Raw genomic sequence first — 18,175 nt, 5'->3', positions numbered from 1 at the left:
GCAAGTGGGCCATAGGTCTGTATCAGCATATATTTCCCATATGCAAAGCTCTGGAAGTTAAAAAAATTATTGGAAAACTGTTTCCATCAGTAAATTCACACTTTGCAGTATGGCAAGTTTCAGTCACAGTCACTATACATACAAAGTGAGCATGGCCAGTAACATAAACTACAATTTTAGATTAAAATACTTGTTTAAAGAAGTCAGAAATGTGGCCGTGCAATCCTAATATTGTATCTTAAAGAAAATGTGTTATGTACTATATCTAAAGAAATCATGTGTGCATGTTTAAAAATATGGCATTTACCTTACTGCAGGTAACAACTTATGTTAATTGTTCTGTAAAAACATTTCTCTCCCCATTCCTATGGTTTGCATATTTCAATTATTAAGTCACAGAAGTCTTATAGACATTTCTAAATAAAATTACTATAGAAATTGCTGTATGTCAGTAATACATTGGGAGTCAATTAACAGTAACTCGAGTTTGAATTTTTGAATGACAGTTCTACCTTAAATTTTACAATAATCTTGTGTGCTCTGAAAATAAATTTTCTTTGGATACAAAATGAAGATTTGGTTTGAATTTACAACATTACACTTTATACGTTAAGAGGTTTGGTTTTACAGATAAGAACTGATATTTTTTGTAATGAAAACTGAAATGAAATGACCTTGTTTCTCAAGATTAAAATTATACTGAAAAAGAAAGGAAAAGCAGACTACTTTGTTAAAGTCTACCCCTTCTAGTTTGTTATGGCTTTAGATTGTTAGTTGGCTTGGGGTTTGTATTTTTATGTTGTTACTATTCTTTTGCAGACGGTTAGAACAAAATTCAATCAAGGTCATACCTCCTGGAGCTTTCTCACCATATAAAAAGCTTCGAAGAATGTATGTACTCAGTGATTTAGATTTAATTTTTCATTTTCATATATATTCATGCACATATAAAAACTTATAAAAATATTCTTTTTATGATAGATGTTGGTATACATCTGTCTTCATCATAAAAACATCAACATAAAAACATAAAAATAAAAGACAAGTCAAGGTCATACAGAGGAACTTCAGTTGATGTGTGAGCATTTAAGAAATTTTGACTGCTGAAGATTGACTGATATGGCAGCCTGATTATTAAGATCATATAGCATCTTGTCACATTAATAATAATTGTTTTTTACCAAGTCTTTAAATTATTTCATAGAAGAAAGACTTTACTGTGGTGAACAGCCTATAACAAAATAAATTAATGGGGATAAGCCACTGTTATTTCAGTATATTTTGAGGCTGTGTAGTCTTGTGGCCACAGCAGAGAATTCTTTACAAAATGTACTTAAGCAATTAGGAAAAGTAAATCTTTTTGTCATTCTTTTCCAAGAATTTGAAAGGTCTATTTTTAACCATGCTTTTTGTTTCAGCTTACTGTCAATTCTAGTGGTTTTATGTTAAAATTCATTGGCAGTGTCTCACATAAATATTTTAATTTCTCTCTCCATTCCATGCCTAATTCTAATTATATATTATTTTAACATTTGCTATTTTGAAAATAGCTTGAAATAATTGTATCAAATTTCATTTATTTCAGTGACCTGAGCAATAACCAGATCTCTGAAGCAGCTCCAGATGCTTTCCAGGGCTTACGTTCACTCAATTCACTGTAGGTATCTCTTTGACCTGTAAAACAGAATCAAATTTCTCATATTGTTACAGTGAAATTATTTTGGATTTTTGTCTCCCTGCAGAATTTTCGTAGAAATTCAATCAATTCTGAAAGCTGTGATAATAATTTCAGAATATTAGGGTGATAATTGAGTATTGTATCGCAGCTGGACACTAAAAGTGTATTGTTTTTTAATAAGTATGCTCATGGCAAAGAGTTGAACAAAATCAAACATTTATTTTATTCTCTGGTTAGTTGTCCTTACAAACAGCAAATCCACTTACCAAGGTCCCTTGGTAAGGCTGTAAACAGTGAGGTGCTGATTCTGCTGAGAGCTCTTTGGGCAACACACCTTTTGGGGAAATATGTGATCCTGCTACCTCACAGGAACACAAGGATCTTGCAAGTATCAAGTTGTTGCTGTTAAACTCCTTTCAGTAAAATGGAAATTTATTTATTTTTAAAGTCAAAATTACATAGTATATGCCTTTCATAATGGTGGATTTGTTTGCTTTATTATTTCCTGGTATAGTGTCCTCTATGGCAATAAAATTACAGAACTTCCAAAGGGCCTGTTTGAAGGACTCTTTTCTCTGCAATTGCTGTGAGTATTTTATTAATATTTATTCTATTTTGGGATAACTCAGAAGGGTAAACATGATGATAAATTTATGCCTGGAGAACTGGCAGGAAATCCCATCTGTAAGATCAGAGTATAATAAAAACAAATTATGTTAAAGCCAAAGGAGTCAAGACTGTTGTAGGCCAACTTGCCATTCATCCATAAATTTGATCATATCTCAGTTAATGCCACCCTAAAATAATTAAGATGGAACTACTCTCTTGCGTGGATTTTGTAAGGATAAAGCACATAAGATATGATACTGTCTCGCCCTGTAAGCAGCAAATAGTATATATAAAGTTGTGTGGGAACCATAGAAGGAATATTTGTATGTTTTATACAGAGAAAATATGTAGTGGAAATGATACGTAGTTGTGTTTCTGGTTGTACACGTTGAAAAACAAAGTTGCAGTACAGTTTCATTGGTGACTTTTAATGTTTTCTTATAATATTCTCTGTACAATTTTTTGACTCTGCGAACTCTAGCTTCTATTTTAACACTTTGGAAATTTTCACATGTAATCTTATAAACCATTTATATTTAGATTTAATACTGGAAATAAAGAAGAATGTCATGGTGATACGTTTATCAAATATTGTCAATATTTAGCAGAGGAGGCTGTGCAGTAGTTGTACTGTGTAAAAGAAATTTGTGAAATAGGAGATAGAAACAGTGGTGCTTTGGAATAAGTTGCTGCAGAATAACTGACTTGATTTAAAATTGCTTCTTAAAGAATTTAAAACTTGTTCCCACTTGATTAGAAGTATTTAATGTCCATATTTCATAGTGTAGTGATTAGCAAAATGTCTGTTAACAACTTACTGAAGATGGTGAAACAATAAATACAAAGAAAATGCAAGTTTTATCACCACCTAGAGGTTTACATTTTGATTTATTTTTTGTCACAAACTAGTATAGTAGTGGAGGGGTATGCATTCCTGTTTTCCTTTAAAGAGTTTATGGTTATGAGAACATATTTCAGATTTTGTAAAAAAAAAAAAAAAAAAAAAAAAAAAAAGAGGATGAGACATCTTCTGTTTATTCTGTACTAAAAAAAAGTCCGTAGCTTGATATACTTTACATATACAATACATTTCAGTCTAAGTAAATTTCTACTTGTGTGCTAAAACTTTTTATCAGAGCACTGGTTTTCAAATCCACCATTCTATTCCATTTCTGGCTGGAAATGGGGAAAAAAAAATCAAAAATACTTGGTTATAAAAATGCATCTAGTTGAATGACATTTTTATTTTTTTTCTTTTCAAAACCATGAAGGAATTGGTTTAGATTGGCTTGTTTGCTTTAACTTCAGAAGTCTGGGAGGTACAGGGAAGAAAAGTTTCCCTTTGGAGATGGAGAGGAAAAGGGATCCAAGACAGATTTGGATATATTCCATGCCACCAGTTTTTACTACAACTCTGTTAATGTGGCAGCATGCTGATTAGTAACATATAATTAAAAGTGCCACTGCACATCTCTTCCAGCTAATGAACACAGTGTTCAGTTCCTTTTTTGTTTGTTTATTTATTTGGCAAAAGGAACTAATTTTCCTTGCAGATACTTGATTCTTTAAGCTTCTTTCTTTGCACAGACAAATACCACACATACGTGTTTTACCAGCACATGTAAGAAATGTGATTTTACCTGAATAAACCCACACATTTTAATTCCAAGTTGCAAATACTTAGGAATAATTTCAGAACACCTAAATAAGATACTTCAATTCCCTGAAATGCTTTATGACACTGTCAATTAGTATTTGTTTCTACAGCTCTTGTTCTAGTTACAAATGCACACAAAGAATTATCTGTGAAAAACGCTGAAGCTGCAGCAACACTGAGCAAATTCTTTCAATTTTATAATTGTCTTCAATTAAACAGATTATTGAATGCCAACAAGATAAATTGCCTGCGAGTTGATGCTTTTCAAGATCTGCACAACTTGAATCTTCTTTCTTTGTATGACAACAAGCTTCAGACCATTGCAAAAGGCACCTTCTCACCCCTACGTGCAATTCAGACCTTGTATGTATGCTCTTGTTTATGGTTGTCTTTAGTATTACTTCATATTCTACAATGTACTAAAAATATCAGGAACTGCTGAGACCAAAGGGAAATAATGTGTGAAATTATGATTTTTTTTTCTTCATGAAAGGCATTTGGCTCAGAACCCATTTATCTGTGACTGCCATCTGAAGTGGCTTGCGGATTATCTTCATACAAACCCCATTGAGACTAGTGGTGCCCGTTGCACCAGCCCCCGCCGTCTGGCAAACAAAAGGATCGGACAGATCAAAAGCAAGAAATTCCGCTGCTCAGGTAATTTTCTTAGTTCAGCTGCTATTTTTCTTTTATTGGAAAAAACAGTGGTTATAGAAGTTCTAATGAAGGCAGCTGGCTCTCTGCGGAATTATTAAACAGTGCAGAATCTTTTTTAGTTCTTTGACTGAATGGGGGGGAAATCATGGAAGTCATAGACTATGGGATCACGGAACATTACTATAGTTAACATATTTGGCACTATTTCTGAGTAGCTTTAAATCTAACAAAAGAAATGCAGTATATAATACTTCAGAATGAAATGCTGAAGTTATTCACTGCAAGTATCACCAACATAAATCATTTTATAAAATTTTCACAAGGCTCTGGAGTATGTGAAAGATCTAAAAATTTCTAGCTAAATATGGAAACATGACATACTCATTTTAGACAGGCAACTTACCTCATACTGAAATTTACTGTTTTCTTTTTTCTAATCTCACTCCATTTCCTACTTACATTTCTCTAAATCCTAACTTGTCATATGGTATCCAGCTGTTCCAGGTGCATTTCACATTCTACAATTTATTCAGTCTTGAGTGCAAATACCAGATGAGAACTGTTTGTTATCCATGTTCCGGATACATTTATGACTATTCACACTTTGTTGTTTATCAGCTCTCGTTGTGAATACACATTTTTTCACTTAATTATCTGTAGTTAACTGTAGTCCATACTTAATCTAATAAAACTCATTCTTTGCTTGCTGACATTCAGGTGCATCTTCTATTTTTTTTTTTCTCCTTATTTAGCTAAAGAACAGTATTTCATTCCAGGTAGGTTTGGCTCTGCAGTAAGATTGACTAACTGCAGATACTCTCTCCTTTTCCCCAAAAAAGCAAAGTTTGTTATAGCTTTTAGGAAACTGATGCATGTGTATTAACATTAGTCAATACCTGTAACTAGACATAGTTTTCCTTTGTAGAGTACTAGTAGTTCTGTTTTCTGAATATAAGAGCTTAGCATGCAGCTCCATTTACTTTTTTTTTTTGTCTCACAAATTTGCACACAACCTACCAAAATTATACCTCTACTTAAATTATTTAGAAGGTTGCACCTGCTAGTTCATATTTCAATTAACACCTTTACTTACCTTGTTCCTTGCCTTTCTGCAACTACTGTTTTTAAAATGTAGCTCCTAAGCTGCTTTTAAACACAGGAAACCATACTACCATCAAAGAGCTAGTACAGCTTTAAAAAAATAAACATTTTACAAATGAACATTTCTTGTCTTGCTTTCTTGCTTTACACTGGCTGCAGCTACTGCTTGCTCACCCTCCTTGTGTTTACGAAATCACAGTGGAATGCTTGGAAAAGAAAGATGATATTCTTCATTAAAGGCATTCTGTGGTCACACACATACAATGAATCAGAAATGCTTTCCATTAAGGAAAATACCCTTTAGAGTTGGGGTGAAACACCAATTTACAGACCGCTTTAAGCTACAATAAGTCTGTGATATTTTCACAGAAGATTTACTGGCGTTGGCCCTAGCTCTTTGAAATGTGTTTCTTTCTTTATTTTACCTTGCTTGTCAGGTGCGTGCACTGATTTCTTAACAGATAAAAAAACAATGATGCACTTGCATTTTGTTCCTAACAGATTATAAATGATTGATTGGCAAAATAAACAAGGGAATAATGAATCCATTGATGAATTACAGTATGTGATTTGCAAGCAGGGTTTTCTACCATAGTTTAATATCTAGAAAAATATCTACAATAATTGATTATGACACCAGTGCACTTGTTCTTTCAAGTACTACAGGTATATTGTCATTCCGCAGTGGTCTTAGTCTTTGTCTTTTCAGCTGGTACGTTTAAAAGCTCTCTTCTAATGCTGTGAGATGTATCACTTAAATTTGCAGCAGTCATGTGAAGTTCTTCATGCCCTCATAATAATATGTTGGTTTGAATATGAATAAAATGAAATACAAAATAAGGCAGCAATTTGTCAGCATTGGCAGCCGCGAAAATGTGTTTTAAAGCAGCATAAAACAGAGGGGGATTCAATTTCTCAAACCTGTAGTACCACTCAATTCCTTAATGAGTAGAACAGCTGTATTCCTGCCACAGAGTGACTTCTACTCAACCTTGCCAGCACAACTTTTGTCTCTGAGTTAGAAGTGTTTTCTTGCCAGCAAATGTCTTCACAGCCTGTTTATAATATGGCCACACATGCAGCTAAGGTTTGTTTACATACCCGTTAAAAAAATGCTATTTCTGAAAAAATAAGAAGATGAAGAAATTAATCAAAAAGTGCTACAGACTTGCTTCTTGAAATAGAGATTCTGTGCTTTCTCTTTCTATCAGGTTATCAGGGAGATGCTGCATAAAATTATTTTAGTTGTTCAAGACCTTGTCCCTGAATATTTTAGTTGTTTGAAGTGCTAACAGTGATTTACTCTGGACACAGGAGAAGAAATATATATATATTTGTAGCCTGGCCTACTGGATATTTTAAAGTTCTAAACCCATTTCTTTACACTTCGGTAAATACTGTAAAAATACTAGCATTTCTTTACAAACTTAAATATTTTTTATATTTTTTTTAAATATGTCATTGGGAGATCTTGGTCTGCAGATACTAGGAAGTCTTAGTAGAATTTCACTGGAGTTATTTGGAAGACTGAAAGTTATTCAGCCATTAAGTTGAAAAAAATACTGTTTGTCTGCTAGCTCATATAAATATTCCCTGTAGCTATATGTGTTACTTAGACATTTACAAACACTAAATAACATAATATGTGATGATTGTTGGGGTTTTTTTATTCCTCCACTGAGGAATCTGTTTTCATGTTTCTTTGGTTTACTGAGATTTTAAGTGGCATAGCATGTATATATGTTCAAGGGAACAGCTTTTAAAGAATGTGTTCAAAATAGTGAAGAATAATGCATGGAAGGCATTATCATCCTATATGAAATCTGTAATTATCCCCAATATTTTCTTCATTTGTTAATGCCACTTAAAATGAATTATTCTTTCTCTCTGCTGAAGTCAATACCCTTTAGCAACATCATCTAATCAAACTAAAGTTGAGTAAAGAACATGAGATCTTACTTCATGTTTTTGTCTTAATTGGGATTACTCTGTCTTTCTTTCCTTCTTGGCTATCTTTACTTTTGCAGGAGTTCACCATTTTGGCTGTAAGTAAAGTTCAGTGTCTGAGCTAAATCACAATGTACCTCCCAGCCCTGATGCACCTTCTACTAGTCTCAGTCTTTTCACCTTTGTCCAAGAAGAACCCACAGGTCCTTTCAGCTTCTCTTTGTTTTCTTTGTCACCCACCCTCAGTTCCTTACTGGATGTTTTCTCCTGATATGTTTAGGATGTTTTCTTTGACTGACTCTGGGAAATGGTGGAGGAAACTTTCAATATAGTTCATTTTTTTTGTATTTTTTATTTAATCTGTGACAGTAATACTGTTACTGTGGCACTGGACATTCAGTAATAAGAATGCCATGTCATGTAAGCAAGTATTAAACTTCAAATGCTTCTGTAACTTATACCTGCTCCTTCCTCTTTTCCCTTGCTCTTATCCTTGGCCTAATGGATGCAGTTTTGATAATGTAGCGAGATTTTCTGTTGTGCTTGATCTAACCATGTGGTTGTGAGGTATGAGTAAAACATGGTTCTGTCAAGCACCATGGAACGTCACGCAGCTTTCTACAGCATGGCAAGCTGCTGAGGCTTAAGTCAGGATCACACATTTTTTAAATTAAAGCTGAAAACGGGGCTTTCGATTTTATGTGTTTAAGATGATATGGAGTATCAAGAGTATTAAAAAAAAAAAAAAAACAAAAAAACAACAACAACAAAAAACAAAAACACAGAGGTTAATGAAGTCCAGTCAACAATACAAATTTGTAACAAGAGAAAAAGAAAAGGTGGCATTCAGGATTTATTTATTCTTGATACAGAGAAAGAAAATAAATTCTAAAAGAATCAGTGACATTTGTGTGATTAGCTATAAACAAGGCTAGATTGGCTGACAACATAATCAGCAGAAAGTACAGCTGTGAAAAGCTCAAGTTAATGTTATCCTGTTATGTGAAGTTGGTCACAGTTTCTTTTTCCAGAATATCTTAAGCCCCTATATTTAACCCTCTCTTGAAGCCCTTGTGTCTGTTCAGTATCACAAAGTTTATCATACATTTCCCAAGTTGCCCACCCGTTATCTGCATTGCAGACATCTTTTCAACCTTCTCACAAGAACCAAATCTTATACTTTATTGACTCAGTATCTGTATTTTGACTTGACTCTTCCACAGGCACTGAAGATTACAGATCCAAATTAAATGGAGACTGCTTTGCAGATTTGGCTTGCCCTGAGAAATGTCGCTGTGAAGGGACCACAGTGGACTGCTCCAATCAGAAACTCAACAAAATTCCTGATCACATCCCCCAGTACACAGCAGAGTTGTAAGTTGAACCCATAATAAAGCATTGTTTGCTTATGGAAAAACCAACTAAAATTTTAAAATATGAAACCACAGCTTTACTTTTTTGAACAACAAAAATTAAATGTAGCCTCTGTGGTGCACTTCAAAGGATTAGATATTAATTAAAATTATTTATTTTATTATTAATAAAAGTCCGTATTTTTAAAATGAATTATTAATAAAATTCAAAATAATATTAATAAAAATAATTTCAGTACCATGTAGCCTTAAAAAATTTTGATAAATAAATAAGGTAACTATTCAATGTTTCCAGTACATGAGTACTTGGATTTTTTTGAAAGGTGGTGGGGTTAATTTTGCTGTTTTATTTTAACTACAAGAGCACATAGGACATCCAGTAACCAAAATTATGTCTTAAAAAGTTCTACCTAGGTGTTTAATAAGATAGAGCTGATTCTTCTTATGCAAAGCACACATCATGTGTGTCAGACAGGAGACCAGAGGAAGATAAAGAAGACAAACAAGACAGAGTTGGGTTAAGAAGAGATAATAATATAATGAACAGAGATGAACAGAAAAGAAGTCACAGATTATTACTTGCTTAATAAGTGCCATACGGGAATGATTTGTAGGCATTACAACTGAAGCAGTCTTCATGGAGGCACTGAAAGATAAAATTAAGACAGCTTTACAAGGTTTTCCCATGCACAAAGCATAGTGCAAAAGGGAATGCAGAGATGCTTGAAGTATCAACACAAAGACAGGAGATGAAAGTGGCTGCCGTTGGCAGAGCAAAGGCAGGAGGAAATAAATGTTTTTTCCTAGGAGATTCAGTTTAAAGAACAAGGCAGAATGTTGAGGGACAAAAGAGGACTTTGATTTGTTGTAGTAAAGCAGGAACAGAGATGTGGAGATGGGCGTACTGTGATCAAGTTGTGACCCATAGGGGTGAGATGAGGAACAGTATAGCACATCTCTTAAGAGATAATCGGTCTGCTGCTGGCATCAAAGCAACAGTACAGCATTGAAGGTATGAAATACTGAGACCGTGGTTAAGGATTTTGAATATCTAGACAGGAAAAGGAATCTGAAACTGAAATATTGTGTAAATAGAGATGAAGACTTTTGTCTGTCTCACCTGGGAGAAGGAGTTGAACTTAGTGATGTTCTAATTACAGATCTGACTGGTAATTCTAGTTGTGCCCAGAATGATGGCAAATTCAGTTGAAAAAGTGACATATCTCAGCTTTTGCCCATGTTCACACTGTTGACTTACTGTTCATAAAGTACTGCCAGAGAAGAAAAAGTTGACACACAGTCTTGGGAAAAGGGAGATAGATTTCAGTTGAGAAATACTTTTTATGTTATGCTGTAATATTTTGAGATAAAATTACTTGAATTGAAGAATAAAAACTGATGGAATGGGTAACAGGTTAAAGTGTAGGAGGAGATCATAAAATAATGATTGTAAAAATCACAGGTACCGAACCAAGAAATGAGAAATGGAGTTTCTGAAGTGACAAGCATGCATTGTCTTGATTCTTAGTAGGATTCATGTTTAATTCTCTTTGCCCTGTAGAAATAATAATATTGATTAATTTAATTGTTGCTTTTCTTATCATTTATTTACATGTGGAAGATAAACTTCAAGTGTTTTCTTTCTATAATTATGATTCATACATATTAAATTCAGAAGAAACAATTAAGTCATCAAGCTTCATCTGCTGTGTATCCTAAACTCTCAAATTTCAATCAACAAAAAAATTGTGTTTGACTAAAACATAATTCATGTTTGGTTACAGCACTTCTTTCAGAAAACATCCAGTCTTGATTGAAGGTATCAGTGGATTAAAAATCCCTGAGAGTGTTTAAATTTCCCTGAGTGTTACAATAGTTAATCATCTCCCTTCACTTCTGTTAAAATCTTATTAAAATAGGAACTTTTACTTCCACATGGAATCTGCCTCTCTTCAGTTTTCAGCATTGTTTCTTTTATATTTTTTGCTGTTAAAGAACCCTTTTCTATCCAGCACTTCATCCAAGTAAGATGATCTCAAACTGTAACAAAGTCACTTTTCAACCTTCTTATTGATAAACCATACAAATTGTTCTTCATGTCTTTGATGTAATAAAAATTTCAACAGCCTTGCAAGTATTCTAGAGGAGAAAGAGGTATTATTTCTCTAGTTTTTTACTTCCTCTAAGTATCTAATTGCTCTAGCTAAATACACTCTCCTGGTGTTTGCATCACTGATGCAAAAGTTGCGGCTCTTTCTCTTGTTTCATCCTGTTATTCCTGGTATTTGATGCACTGCCTCTGTTGCTCCTCTTGTTGGGACTTTCCAGTCTAGTTCTAGGGCCACTCTGAGTTTCCAGTTCACATTTACTAGCATTATACAAGAACAGGGAGTTAGCCTTTCATTTCTTTTACCCACCAAATTTGAGAGAAAATACTTGTTAGAGTCAAATGACATTGATGCTTCTATAACAGTGATAATAAAGGCTATATTATTTTTTGCAGGGTGTTGTTTGGGGCTGAGACTCAGCTTGGAAAGAAAGCTCAAAAGTGAGGAAAAGAGTATCAACTGTGTAAATTGCAACAGTAATAATATCACACACACAAAAAAAAAAAACTATTTCTTTAGAATAGTTTTTTTGTTTTTTTTTTTTTTTTTAATCTGAAAATACTAATATAGTTCAAGACAGATACTTAATTATAAAAGGTGAAAACATTTATAAATGAGCCAAGTGCTGTTCTTACTATTTCTATTTTCTCACTTGCTCACAGTCTTCCAGAAAACCAGTGAAAGATCTGTCTAATCTGCCACTGAAATATTTGAGATAAAGTACAAGCCTGTAAATGCACCCCAAAAAAAAAAAAAAAATTCATGTAGCATTCTAATATTTAGGAGAATTCAGGAAGTATTTGGTAAAGCACTCTAACTAGAGCCCTCAGGATGAACACTAAATAAAAACAATTTCAGTCCTATATGTTCAATTTTTATAATGATTTTACAATCGCTGATATAATACCAGATCCTAACAAGATAGTTTTCGAAAGTATGAATATCACTTCTGTATGTAGCATTCCAGGAAGGTTTGGCTATTGTTCCAAAACATGCAAACATCTTATTGTGTTAATAAAACAGGAAAAATCATCAAATAAAACAGAAAAACAGAATATTTAGACTTCATCATCAAATGCTTGTTTACTTTTTTGTTTTGAGAATGACATTTCAGTACTTTTATTTGAATAAACCATATACAAGTATTTTTAAGATCATTTTCATAATCCAGTGATTGACAGGTAACAACTACCATTATTGTCTTTATCGGTAAAGAGCACTGGGTTCAAAAAATAATATTAAGATCCAGAAGGAAGATACCACCACATCTGTTCATTTTCCATTCATCTGTAATAATTGTGTGTAGTATCACTTACCATGATAATAGAATGAAAACTTCTTGCACATATATTTAACAATTCTAGAACTAAAGCCAGCAATCTCAACCCATAGAAATGCCATGTGATCCATGTGGTCATTGCTCTGACCACAAACCCATAAGTTGTAACTCTTGATGTCCCTTTACATGTGGGTATATCCTCAGTGTTGATGCATGATTCGTGATATCACCATATGCACCACATTAGGGAGAAGGTATGATTTGTGCTACAGTTTTAACCAAACACAGTACAGTCATTCAACCCATGCTTCTTTTCCATCATACAGAAGTATGGAGGAATTTCTCAAACACTGAAAATCCTCAAAACATGTGCAAAATTCTTAAAATTGTTGTGTAATATTGATAGCAGAATAAGACTAGTTTAAATAAAATAAAAATTCAAATTCCACATATGACATTAGGTAAAACTAATTAGCACCACAAACACAAAACTGAGGAATAATCAGTAACTAGTTCAAGATAAAAGGCTATGGTGGTATCATACATATTAAACATGAAGGACTGCCATTGGGCACTGCTACAAATTTCATTTTGGGATACATGTACAGGAGTGTGGTATGTAAGTTATATGAAATGATTGTTTTACTGTACATAACAGTAGTAAAATATCAGCTGGAATACTGTGTCGAGGACTTCACTTTTCAAGATGTATATGGATCACTTGGAAAAAATTTAAAGAACAAGAATCATCTAGAAAAAAAAGATTTCTGAGGAAAAACTGGAAAGATTTAATGCATTTGTGTGAAAGAAACTTGAGGGAAGACCAAGTAAATTATTTTTAATATGTAAAAGGATGTTGCAAAGAGGAAAGGATCAAATTGTTTGCCTTTTTCAATGGGGTTAGAAATGTTTGTAATAGAGCACAGCAAGGAATTAGTATTAGAATCAATAAATGTTTTGACAAGTCATTCTACTAGTTGTTATATCACTTAAATAGTATTTTAAAATGTCACCATTTATAGAATGCTTGGTGCTTCTGTTGATGGACAGGGGAAAAAAAGCTATTGCCAATAATGAAGAAATTTGGTAACTAACACTGTTCAAAAATTAATTTGATATGCTCCCACTAAAAATCACATTAAGTTATTCAGTGGATTTTCAGAGATGGCAACATATTTTGAAATTCATGTTCCTTGTACTTCAGTTTGGTATACACGTGTTCTGTGTATATCCAAAAAAACCTCTTCCTGTCTTCACTCAGTTTGGTTCTGTGCTGAAGCTATACAGCCATACCTTCAGATTTACAACCTTAATTTCCCTTCTGGCTATCACTGAGAATAGGCAGGAAGGAAGGATGAATGAGCAGTTTTCTTTTATTTTCTAGAGTTTTTTTAATCTTGTCTTGCAATAAGGCAATTCTGAAAAGCATTCTGGGTTTAGAATTAAGCTGATGTTCATTTCACAGTGATCCTTGTCAGTCATCTCTTTTCCTTCCTGTTTAAGATCTCTAAATAAAACCTGGACAGATTCCCTTCCTTAATAAGATGACTCCATTAAAACTTATAAAGAATCTAAGACTCATAATTTCCGTTTTCTTTTCAAGAGAGGAAATAAGGAATACTGCGTTAGTTCAGATATTTTTAGAAATATAGATGGTCCCCTAACCTAGCAGCTGCTAAAGTATACTACACTGTATATACAGCTTTCATAGATGGGCAGGAAAGATCAGTATCCAGCTAGTATTTGTTCATTATATACCATCTTGTAGTGTTACAAATCAGCGTTTAATGTGTCCTTACGCAATATCTGTGTATTAAATGTAGTGGTGTGAAAATAAACCATGGTCAGAGAACTGCTTTTAAATTCTTAGGAATACCTACACAGTGTGTTTCAGTCCCTGTTTAAAAGAGGCATTGAGCATAAAGTAATTATTTCATTCTCGTAAATAGTGTTCAGTGAGCACCTCCAGATGTTTGGCAGACCCCACCTGATATCCTTTAAAGAACAGTAAACTAATCTTCAGTGGTTTATATGTACTTCTTAAAGATTTTTATTTATAAATTGCCATGGAATCCTTCCTTAGTTACATTTTTGGTTTTCTTCCCTTAGAAGAAAAATTAAAAACATCTTTTTACATTTCTCTGCAGTTTTAGGTGTATGATATTTTGTGATCTGGTTTTGATTCTGTATGTCTTATGTATGCCTATGTTTAACTAATGAGAATGTTCATTCACAGGAATTATCAGAATTAGAAATGTCAGTATATATGCTATTGTTCTTCAGCTGTTCAGTTAAACAAGTCTGAAAAGTTCACTTAGTATAGAACATTCTGTACCAGTGCTTGAATATTTTTTTCTGAAAGTGATGTAATTTCTCATAGGCGACTAAATAACAATGAATTTTCAGTCCTGGAAGCTACTGGAATCTTTAAGAAACTTCCTCAGCTGCGTAAAATGTAAGTGCAATCTCAGTGACCTTGTCTATTCACATAGCATGTTAACTCCTTGCTGTGTTTCTCCAATTTTCTTAGTTCTTATCTATAACAGATTCAGTATATTCTAATAAAAACTCAAGATGGGTTTAAATTAATCACTGAGGTAGGTCAGAGTTGGCAGCTCTTCTCTATGGGACTGGGCACTGCCAGCAACAACTTCTCATGGTGTATAGCTCCAGCACCTTCACTGCAGTGTCCAGCCAGCTGGTCTGTTATGCTGCCACAGCAGGGAGCTCACAGCATAAGCTACTCAAAAAAGGTTCCAGTAATCTTTTTTAACTTCCTGTACTACTCCCTAACCAGGCAATTTTGCCTCCTTCAGCACATTCAAGACATGCCTTTGATTCTGTGCTTCATTAAACTGTCATTAGATGAGGGGAATATCAAAATTAAATGACTCAGAAAAAAATGGTTTGATAGATCATCCATGTAAGTCCACTTCACAGTTCATGTTCTAAGAGGAGTTTATAATCTTACCAGTTGCAATTTTTACTAAAAATAAATCTACGAAAACCTTTTCTTTCACTTATGTAAAAGACATATTTAAGGGTAGATCATTTAGTTGGACCTAGTGACTCTGTGATCAATCTTTTCAGGATTAGGTCCAAACATAAATAGTAAGTGAAGAAAAATGCAAGTAAAAATAGATCAAATTAATTAAAATAATGCACTGCTTTGTAGCCACCGAGTTACTACCATTTGTAAAATATCAGTCAACATTACTATTGGCCAAAATCTCAAGGGAAGCAAAGTATTACTTAAACTACTGTTAACCTTATCCAGATCCTTGCTGGCAGCTGTCACAATCACGATTAATTAAATACTTATTATTATTTTTAGTTAATAGACAAAGATTTTTTAAAAAAGAAAAACAATCAACTTTGCTTTTGACCCATCCACTTGAGTATACCTTGCCACTTTGGACTGGGCTGCAATACTTAAAAAATGAAGGTAGGGATGTCTGGCACAGCAGTGTTTTGGTGCTAGACCATAGATATCCAGTTTTCTTCATTCCTCAGGGATCTCAGATTAGCACTTTTTACAGCTAAAGAGTGCCTTTAAAATAAATAAAATAATTGATGTGACATACACATGCACACACATATATCAATTCTTCGTATTTAAGAACAGGGAAAAGGGAATATGCTGTCAGTAATTACATATTTTCAGGCTATAAAGGTAGCTTAGTAAACATTTCAGGTCATTTAAAGCTAGTGTGCTGCTTTTTAGTTGAGGAGGTGTTCAAGACAAAAGAAAGAAAAGGAAGAATATTAATCAGCCTCAGTGTGGCTGTCTGTTGGAGCTCCCAAGAGCTTTGAAATCTGGATAAGTGACAAGGGAAAAAATTGAGAAAATGTTAATGAAAAGTTAAAGTTTTTAATAATACTGCTCTGTAACTTCCTAATATAGTTATCAGTTGTTACAACATTCTTAAATTCAGAGTAGAGTGACTGGTTAAGCATGACTGGAAAGCAGTGAGGTCACAGAGACACCAATACGAGTGAATTCTGTATTTTTGTGGAGCTCATATTTCTTCTGGAGGTTCAGATAAGTGCAAAGGTCTTTCTGCACAGATGACATTGAAAAATTAGGGCCTAAACGTTTAAATGATTTGATGGTTCATCAGTAATAAAGCATGTGTATGCACTGCATCATTGATTAGATATGCAACATTAATCCTTAAAATATCCCTGTGAAGTGGGTGAAGTAGTGTCCATGTTGCACCAGGAACAAATAAGATTTTAGGAGACTAAGGGCTTGACACGGATAAGCCAGCTGATATGAGAAATAACGAGTTTCTTGCTTCCAGTCTTGTGCAGCACCTTACAGAAGAATGAACAGCTCCACTGTGAAACTAAATGAAAATGATGGTTGTGGATGCTGTCTACCTAGACATTAATAAAGCCTTTGACACCATTTCCCATAGCATTCACCTGGAGAAAATGGCTGCTCATGGCGTGGATGGGCGTTCACTTTGCTGGGTAAAAAACTAGCTGGATGGCCAAGCCCAAACAGTTAAGAGTTAAATCCAGTTGGCAGCCAGTCACAAATGGTGTTCCCCAGGGCTCAATACTGGGGCCAGTTCTGTTTCATATCTTTATCAAAGATCTGGACAATGGGATTGAGTGCACACTCAGTAAGTTTGCAGACAACACCAAGTTGGGCAGCAGTGTTGATCTTCTTGAGGGTAGGATGGCTTTACAGTGGGATCTGGGACAGGCTGGATTGTTAGGCTGAGGCCAGCTGTATGAGATCAATAAGTCTGAGTGCTGGGTCCTGAATTTGGGTCACAACAACCCCGTGCAACGTTACAGGCTTGGGGAAGAGTGGCTGGAAAGCTGCCTGGCAGAAAAGGACCTGGAGGTGTTGGTTGACAGCTGGCTAAATATGAGCCTGTAGTGTGCCCAGATGGCCAAGAAGGCCATAGCATCCAGGAATAGCATGGCCAGTAGGTCTAGCAATGTAATCGCCCCCTCTACTTGGCACTGGTGAGGCCACACCTCAAAAACTGTATTCAGTTTTGGGCCCCTCACTAGAAGAAAGATATAGAGGTGCTGGATTGCATCCAAAGAGCAACAAAGCTGATGAAGGGTCTACAGAACAAGTCTTACAAGGAGCGGATGAGGGAACTGGGATTGTTTAGTTTGGACAAAAGGAGGTTCAGGGGAGACCTTATCACTCTTTACAACTACCTGAAAGGAGGTTGTGGCAAGGTGGGTGTCAGTCTCTTCTCCCAATTAACGAACGATAGAATGAGAGGAAACAGCCTCAAGTTGTGCCAAGGGAGGTTTATACTGGATATTAGGAAAAATTTCCTCATGAAAAGGTTGTCAAACATTGGAACAGGCTGACCAGTGAAGCAGTAGAGTCACTATCCCTGGAGGTATTTAAAAGATGTGTAGATGTGGTGCTTAGGGACATGATATAGTGGTGAACTTGGTAGTGTTAGCTTTGTGGTTGGACTCAATGATCTTAGAGCTTTTTTCCAACCTAACTGATTCTATGATTCTCTGATTGTATCCTTTATCACAGTCAAGATGTACATTAAATTAGAGCTAGGCTAGAGCTGAGGAGTCACAACTCAAGATTAAGCCACAAATCCTTGTTTTCTATGTCTTAGATAATGGCAGTAGTTCATTCTGGCAAGTGTATGATTTTTTTTCTAACAATTAAAATCCTGTTCTAGAAGTTGCATTGAATAATGTTTGATTTTCTTCCCAACACCATTAATTCTATCAAATAAAAAGTTTTTAGCTTCGCTTCATTTTACG

General features: G+C 34.5%; 1 protein-coding gene across 18 annotated transcripts in view; it reads left to right on the top strand.

Annotated features, from left to right (window-relative positions):
- The window catches only part of SLIT2 (slit guidance ligand 2), a 262,325-nt gene that overhangs the window by 186,831 nt on the left and 57,319 nt on the right, over nucleotides 1–18,175 (top strand). For 9 of the 18 annotated variants that reach the window (XM_042807960.1, XM_042807971.1, XM_042807967.1 and 6 more), the window contains 9 exons: nucleotides 820–891; nucleotides 1,586–1,657; nucleotides 2,193–2,264; nucleotides 4,164–4,307; nucleotides 4,438–4,601; nucleotides 5,354–5,377; nucleotides 7,730–7,747; nucleotides 8,873–9,023; nucleotides 14,790–14,864. In XM_042807960.1, the coding sequence (XP_042663894.1) occupies nucleotides 820–891; nucleotides 1,586–1,657; nucleotides 2,193–2,264; nucleotides 4,164–4,307; nucleotides 4,438–4,601; nucleotides 5,354–5,377; nucleotides 7,730–7,747; nucleotides 8,873–9,023; nucleotides 14,790–14,864 (792 nt within the window). The remainder of the gene's footprint in view (nucleotides 1–819; nucleotides 892–1,585; nucleotides 1,658–2,192; nucleotides 2,265–4,163; nucleotides 4,308–4,437; nucleotides 4,602–5,353; nucleotides 5,378–7,729; nucleotides 7,748–8,872; nucleotides 9,024–14,789; nucleotides 14,865–18,175) is intronic. The other 9 variants (XM_042807973.1, XM_042807969.1, XM_042807972.1 and 6 more) reach the window with 3 other exon arrangements.

The sequence above is a fragment of the Tyto alba genome, unplaced genomic scaffold (genome assembly GCF_018691265.1).
Source record: "Tyto alba isolate M040663 unplaced genomic scaffold, T.alba_DEE_v4.0 Super-Scaffold_6, whole genome shotgun sequence".
NCBI classification, from domain to species: domain Eukaryota; kingdom Metazoa; phylum Chordata; class Aves; order Strigiformes; family Tytonidae; genus Tyto; species Tyto alba.
This window is presented reverse-complemented; position numbering and strand designations above follow the sequence as displayed.